This window comes from Zeus faber (assembly GCF_960531495.2).
Source record: "Zeus faber genome assembly, chromosome: 13".
NCBI lineage: Eukaryota > Metazoa > Chordata > Actinopteri > Zeiformes > Zeidae > Zeus > Zeus faber.
The window spans coordinates 1,467,512-1,475,705 of NC_137198.1; the positions used below are offsets into that span (position 1 = coordinate 1,467,512).

General features: G+C 46.0%; 1 protein-coding gene across 1 annotated transcript in view; it reads left to right on the plus strand.

The window, feature by feature from the left end:
* The window catches only part of kcnh5b (potassium voltage-gated channel, subfamily H (eag-related), member 5b), a gene marked incomplete at both ends in the record, with an annotated part of 88,130 nt that overhangs the window by 41,071 nt on the left and 38,865 nt on the right, over positions 1 to 8,194 (plus strand). The window contains 2 exons of the mRNA XM_080012677.1: positions 5,813 to 5,970; positions 6,629 to 6,900. Coding sequence (XP_079868803.1) covers positions 5,813 to 5,970; positions 6,629 to 6,900 — 430 coding nt within the window. The remainder of the gene's footprint in view (positions 1 to 5,812; positions 5,971 to 6,628; positions 6,901 to 8,194) is intronic.

The window sequence follows — 8,194 nt, forward strand, 5'->3', positions numbered from 1 at the left end:
GAAGCAGGCATTGTGACAGGCATCCTTGCAGGCCCCCTGTGGGTCCTGGCAGCCTCCCTGGGTGGATGTGCCAGGTTGGAGCTGGTGTCTTAAGGCAGCTCAGCTCCATCCTAATCCAACCTGACCTTTCGCTGCCTGACCACTGACGGAGGCAGGGGGAGGTTTTACTCTGAAACACCAGACTGACTGAGACGTAGAGAGCTGCGGTTATTTCCCAAATTGAGGCCGTCACCGAGCACCATCCAATAAGGTGGATGTCATGAAGAACCCTCCACTCAGTGTCTTTTCAGTCGGCTGATGGTGCTTTGTGGACCCACACGGTGTCAAAGAAGCAGTTAATGGATGATGCCACATAAAAGATGCAGCAGTCACATGACCCATGGAGGCCACACCCGCTCTCATTCTCATTTTCTTCCTCTTCCTCATCATTTCCTCATCCTCATCCTCATCATCATCCTCTTCCTCTTCCTCATTCTCTTCCTCATTCTCTTCCTCTTCTCTTCTGTACAACCTCTTCGCTCTGGCCCTGGGTTGAAAGTCGCTGTTTGGATTTTGAAGTGTGAAGCTGCTTTGCTCTGCGCTGCTCTCAACTCGAGGCCAAAGTCGTTCATGTGCAGCGCTCAGAACCCAGCTCAGCCGGCGACGTTCACATGGCGAAATACGAAGAAACAAAGAAACAAAGAAACAGAAGAAGAAAGAGGGGGCTTGGAGCGCGTTGACGAGTTGCTCACGGACGCTCGACCTGCGTCCAGCTGCCTCTGCTGTCACGTGTTCTGGACTCGCTCGCCGGGGTTTGTTCTGGGGCTCGATGATCTGGAGGCTTTTCCCTCCGAGCCGGGAGCGCTGGAGTCCCGGGGGAGGAGTCTGAAGCCACGGAGACGAGAAGAGAGATGGAAAGAGAGGGAGGGAGAACAGAGCTGGAGGCCTAAATGAGGACGTTCTAAACGGCTGGATGTGGATAGAGAGTGGATCTGATGGACAAAGAAGGTTGTACACACACCGCTCAGCCACAACATTAAAAGCACTAATACTGTGTAGCTCCACCTCTTGTCCCTAAACAGCTGTGAGGTGGAGGCAGTGACTCCACCAGACTCTGAAGGTGTTCTGTGGTATCTGGCACCAAGACGTTAGCAGCAGATCCTTTAAGTCCTGCAAGTTGGAGGTGGGGCCCCCATGGGTCAAGCTTGTTGTTCCGGCACATCCCACAGATGCTCCGTGGGATCGGACCCTAACCCCACCCATCCACAAAGGTGATCCATCAGACCTCCACCTTCTTCCAACGCTCCATGGTCCAGTTGTGACGCTCACGTGTCCATTGTAGGTGCTTTCAGGGGTGGACAGGGGTCAGCATGGACACTGTGAGCTCCCATACGCAGCAAGCTGCCATGCACTGTGTGTTCTACACCTTTCTATCATAGCACCGTCCACTTTGTGCTACAGTAGTTCTTCTGTGGCATCGAACCAGACGGACTGGACCTGGCTCCCCACGTGCATCAATGAGCCTTGTTGTCGCCGGTTCAGCGGTCGTCCTTCCTTGGACACTTTTGGTAGTAACCACTGCAGAGCGGGAACAGCCACAAGACCTGTGCTTGTGGAGATGCTTTGACCCAGTCGTCCAGCATCACAATGTGCTCCTTGTCAAAGTGGCTCAGAGCCTGACCACGCCCATTTTTATACTTCAACAACTAACTCTTCACCTGCTGCCTCATATATATATATATAAAATATATAACACTATATATAATAATAATATATAACAGTATATAATGATAATAATAATAATATTAATAATAATACAAATAATATATAACAGTATACATATAATAATAAATAACAGGATATATAATAATAATATATAACAGTTTTTATAATAATAATGATATATAACAGTATATATATATAATAATAATATATAACAGTATATATATATATATATATATATATATATATATATATATATATATATATATATCCCACTCCTTGACAGGTGCCATTTGAACCAGATGATCAGTGTTATTCACTGCACCTGTCGCTGGTTTTAATGTTATGGCTGATTGGTGTTTAGTATTAATACAGAAGTAATAATAATAATAATAATGGTTTGGAAATGATGGAGTTTCTCCAAACCTCCCTCTTGGCTGTGGATCATCTCAGTTTACTCAGATTTGAAGTCTTTGTTTTGGATGTGTTTGCTCAGCGTGGGCTCCCAGTGCAGTGTGTTCCATGGTTCCCTGGAGCTGGAGCTCAGATCCTCAGCAGCAGACGTTTACATTTTACATTTTGGAACGAAGAAAGTGTTGTTTCCTTTTGTTGGCGCTGATCTGCGTGGTGGCCCCGCTCCGTGTGTTTGCTGCCTGGGTAGAAGGAGCCTCAGGGCGTTGGGAGATTAAATCACGCACGGAGAAGATGTTGGGTCTTCAGGACTCTGTGTGTGTGTGTGTGTGTGTGTGTGTGTGTGTGTGTGTGTGTGTGTGTGTGTGTGTGTGTGTGTGTGTGTGTGTGTGTGTGTGTGTGTGTGTGTGTGTGTGTGTGTGTGTGTGGATGGTGTTTTTGTTTGTGTATGAATATCTTTTTGTCTGTGTGTGTGTTTATCTGTGTATGTTTACATATACTCGATATCTCTGCAGTTTTCCAAATTGTTAATATTTGATTGGGACCAGGATCTAGTGCTGTTCACACATAGTATATGTATATTAACAATGAATATTCAAATAAGTATCTTCACATTGCTCCAGTATGTGTGGAATTGGAACAATGTGAACATATTTATTATAATATTTATTTAGTACTATGTCTACATATCAGTACCGTGTACATACTATGGCTCTGGCGTAGTGCGATAATAAAACATGAAAAATATATCAATTATTACATATTCAAATGTACTGAGTAACAGAGAAGTACAGGTTACACCAAAAGCTGCAAGGTCAAAGATCATTCAAATCAAAATCAATATTCACAAGAACTGTTTTAGAGTATTTTTTTAAAGGGGACCTATTCTGCTTTTCCTTATTTTCTAATGTTACATTATGGGATGTTGATATCAGACGTGGCCAAAGTGTCAAGTAATGAGGTAAACTAGAGACAAAGTAATGTGTGAACCTAACGCCCAGGTTTCCGCTCTGGACGCTCGGTTTGCGTCGTGTTTTCCTCCTCTCTGCAGGAGCTGATGTCCAAAAGTGTGTTTTTATTGCAGATGTTTTTATTCATTTTAGGTCATTTTCCGACCTTTACATGAAACAAAAAAATCCAACAAGCCTGGAGCGAGATCACGAAGGTGGGAACAAACTTTGAAATGAGCCCATTGGCTGACAGAATCAGCAGCTGCGGCTTCAGGGTTTAGAGGCATGTTAGAATGGCTAGAATGCATCATCCCAGTGGTATTTTCAGCACAAGACTTGAAAAACATGTTTTGGGGAGCTCAGGGAGCTGTAATAACTTGTGTAAAAAGGAGAAGAATAAGTTCCCTTTCAAAGAGAAACAAACAAGCCGGAGGTCTCCAAATGAGAATAACCTTTTTAGAAGTTTAGTTTAATTTACTTCATAATCAAATGTACGTTCTCTCTAGGTCGTCCTCTAACCCTAACCCTTAATACTAGTTAAAGAAAGTTGATTCAAGTTTACCATCATTCATGGTGTGTATTTTGGAGGTACTTTGTGTGGAGTCAAGACGTTGAACTTGCAGTGTTTGTTTGGGAACTTCTGGAGCCTCGCGGCGTTTTGGCCAAATGTCACTTTGGACACGACGCGGCCGAGATGAGCAGATTCAAGCCTCACCTCGTCCTTCCACTTCACTTCCTCAACACCTCCTCTCCTCCTCCTCTCTTTCTCTCTTTCTCTCATCCTCTCCTCCAATCTCCTCCAATCTCCTCCTCTCTTTCTCTCATCCTCTCCTCCAATCTCCTCCAATCTCCTCCTCTCCTCCTCTCTTCCTCTCCTCCTCTCTCCTCCTCTCCTCTTCCTCTCCTCCTCTCTTCCTCTCCTCCTCTCTTCCTCTCCTCCTCTCTTCCTCTCCTCTGATCTCCTCCTCTCTTCCTCTCCTCCTCTCCTCCTCTCCTCTTCTCCTCCTCTCTTCCTCTCTTCCTCTCCTCCTCTCTTCCTCTCTTCCTCTCCTCCTCTCTTCCTCTCCTCTGATCTCCTCCTCTCTTCCTCTCCTCCTCTCCTCCTCTCCTCCTCTCCTCTTCTCCTCCTCTCCTCCTCTCTTCCTCTCTTCCTCTCCTCCTCCCCTCCTCTCTTCCTCTCCTCCTCTCCTCCTCTCCTCTCTCCTCCTCTCCTCTTCCTCTCCTCCTCTCTTCCTCTCTTCCTCTCCTCCTCTCCTCTCTCCTCCTCTCCTCTTCCTCTCCTCCTCTCTTCCTCTCCTCCTCTCTTCCTCTCCTCCTCTCCTCCTCTCTTCCTCTCCTCTGATCTCCTCCTCTCTTCCTCTCCTCCTCTCCTCCTCTCCTCTTCTCCTCCTCTCTTCCTCTCCTCTCTCCTCCTCTCCTCCTCTCCTCCTCTCTTCCTCTCCTCCTCTCCTCCTCTCCTCCTCTCCTCCTCTCTTCCTCGCCTCTCTCCTCCTCTCTCCTCCTCTCCTCCTCTCTTCCTCGCCTCTCTCCTCCTCTCCTCCTCTCCTCCTCTCCTCTCCTCCTCTCCTCCTCTCTTACTCTCCTCCTCTCTTACTCTCCTCTCTCCTCCTCTCTTCCTCGCCTCTCTCCTCCTCTCCTCCTCTCCTCCTCTCTTCCTCTCCTCTCTTCCTCTCCTCTCTCCTCCTCTCTTACTCTCCTCTCTCCTCCTCTCCTCCTCTCCTCTCTCCTCCTCTCCTCCTCTCCTCCTCTCTTCCTCTCCTCTCTCCTCCTCTCTTCCTCTCCTCTCTCCTCCTCTCCTCCTCTCTTACTCTCCTCCTCTCTTCCTCTCCTCTCTCCTCCTCTCCTCCTCTCTTACTCTCCTCTCTCCTCCTCTCTCCTCCTCTCCTCCTCTCCTCCTCTCCTCTCCTTCTCTCCTCCTCTCTTACTCTCCTCCTCTCTTACTCTCCTCTCTCCTCCTCTCTCCTCTCTCCTCCTCTCTTCCTCGCCTCTCTCCTCCTCTCCTCCTCTCTTACTCTCCTCTCTCCTCCTCTCTCCTCTCTCCTCCTCTCTTCCTCTCCTCTCTCCTCCTCTCCTCCTCTCCTCCTCTCTTCCTCTCCTCTCTCCTCCTCTCTTCCTCTCCTCTCTCCTCCTCTCTTCCTCTCCTCTCTCCTCCTCTCTTCCTCTCCTCTCTCCTCCTCTCCTCCTCTCCTCTCTCCTCTCTCCTCCTCTCTTCCTCGCCTCTCTCCTCCTCTCCTCCTCTCCTCCTCTCTTCCTCTCCTCTCTCCTCCTCTCTTCCTCTCCTCTCTCCTCCTCTCCTCTTCTCCTTCCTGTCGCTCACTGTGAAAAAAAGAATGAAGTCAAAGCATTTTGAAATGATTTGTAATTGTTTTCCTTCACAATAATACTTATCAAAGACCAAACAAAATAAAATAAATAAAAAACACAATATCACAGTAGTACATTTCAATCGACTGTTGAAATATCAGTGGTATCCGTGTTTTATGTGGCGTTTAGAATTTACGTTTTTATTGATCAAGCGTGTTGGTCAGTAATATTTATATATTTTATATTATGAGATGTTATCTCTGTTGTAATGTGCTGTAATTATGCTTATGATAATGATCATATATTTAAAAAATAAAATAATAACAATAATAATCATGTATTATCTGTCAAAGGTATCTGGTATTTGTCTGGTACTGTACAGACTGACAAAGGTAGTATGTGTTATATTTCTGCAGCAGTATTAATACTTTTCCTCTCCTCCCCAGGGGATCAGCAGCCTGTTCAGCTCCCTCAAGGTGGTCCGCCTGCTGCGTCTGGGCCGCGTGGCCCGGAAGCTGGACCACTACCTGGAGTACGGAGCCGCCGTCCTGGTCCTGCTGGTCTGCGTGTTCGGACTGGTGGCCCACTGGCTGGCCTGCATCTGGTAGGACGTGGGGGGATGGAGGGATGGGATTTAAAATAAGGAAAATAAAAAAATATATATTATTATTATTATTTGTATTGTTCTATAAAAAATATAATATATATATTTGAAATGAAGTGAATCAATATATAAATAAAAACATGAAATGATAAATCAATAAATTATTATTATTATTATTATTAATAATAAATTACTTATTAGAATGCCTAAAATAAAAACTGATTTCAAATGGTATGGTATTTAAATACCATACCATAAATACCTTATTATCATAAGGTATTTATTACCTGAAAAGAAAAAAATTGCTTTTTTAATATTTGAATTCTATTTTTTCTTCATTGTAAATTACACCTTGTACTGCATATTCTTGAGCATGCGTATTACAGAAATTTGATTTTGTATTTATACATTTGTTTACTTCCTCACAGTATGTTCCTCCCTGGGCTCCTGTAATCCCTAGTTTTTTATATTAAGTTCTATCTTCTCTTAAATAAATCTTGGCTTGTGAAGCCAAATATACAACGTCGCACATAACGAAAATACATATGATGTAAGAAAATAACTTTGTGATGCAGTTGAAATTTTGAGAACTTTTCTGTGTATAAAAAAAATTCAATAAAAAACTTTAGAAACCAAAAAGCAACATGTCCGGCCCTAGGTACAGCATCGGGGACTACGAGGTGATCGACGAGGCCACCAACACCATCAAGATGGACAGCTGGCTGTACCAGCTGGCCATCAGCATCGGCTCGCCGTACCGCTACAACGCCAGCGGCTCGGGCCAGTGGGAGGGCGGCCCGGGCAAGGACTCGCTCTACATCACCTCGCTCTACTTCACCATGACCAGCCTCACCACCATCGGCTTCGGGAACATCGCCCCCACCACCGACGGAGAGAAGATCTTCTCCGTGGCCATGATGATGGTGGGATGTGAGTGCAGCGTTCGCTTTACCACCATATTAGGGCCCTGATGCTATATTTTTTGAAGTGGTGGCCAAGTTGGCAACCAGGCAGAGGCTGCTGGTTGTCAAGACAAAACGGTTGCCATGGAAGGATGACAGTGTGCATGTGCGCTGTCGGTCGGCGATGATACCAGGCCCCAAAACTGACCATTTGAAGTGGTAGCCAAGACGGCAACCATGCATTGGCTGTTGGTGGCCAAGGCTGACAAAATGGTTGCCAAATTCTGAATATTTTATAATTATTTGACATAGTAATAATGATGGTAGGTGACCTGAACAACTCATACAAGGAGCCAGCGTTGAACATGAGCTGACGACGGTTGTAGGAGAATAACTGTAACAGTAACTAACGGTTAAATCTTGATTTGATTTGAAAAGCATTTCAAGGACCTTGAGCTGCATCTTCTATCGGGCTTATCCCAGTGCAGGTTTCAGTGTCGCTTGTCGTGATCAAAGAGTCAACGTCATTGATTGGGGCAGGGATGGAGCGATGGAGAGATGAGCCGAGCGGCTTCTCAGCAGCGGATCAAGAGACACAGGACGAGGCAGCGACGACTCAAGTTCATCGTCAAGCTTCATCACACATCCGTCCGTTTGGGTGGGGTGTCCTCCAGCTCGGGGAGAAGCCGTTCAGTTTGACTCCCGCATTTCAAGCCGGTTTCATTCATGTGAGGATGTTTGTACTGTTGGTTTGGCCGCTGGTTGGAGTGAATGTCATATTCAGAAATATATACAGTGTACCCAGGACTCCACCCGTACCAGGTTGTTTGGTTGGTGTTTTGTTTCCCTGGAGGGGGCGGTGCTGGAACACGATCGTCCACCATCATGATGTTGTGTGAGAACATTAGCCTGCTCTCCAGGGCCCAAAAGAGAGGAACGAGGTGGGGTGCAGAGCCGCTCCACCGGGCTCTATCCACCAGCAGCACCACCTGCTGAGGCATCCGTCAACTTTTGGACAAATTGATTATTTCTCTTGGTATAATAGGATCAGCTGAGGAACTGATGACCAACATCCAATCCAGACTGCAAACAGAAGAAGAGAGGAAGTCTACTCAACCTCTACTCTACTTCTACTCAACCTCTACTCTACTTCTACTTTACCTCGGCTCTACTTCTACTCTACATCCACTCTACCTCTACTCTACTTCTACTCAGCCTCTACTCTACTTCTACTCTACTTCTACTCAACCTCTACTCTACTTATTCTCTACTTCTACACTGCCTCTACTCTACCTCTACTCAACTGTATCTCTACTCAACTC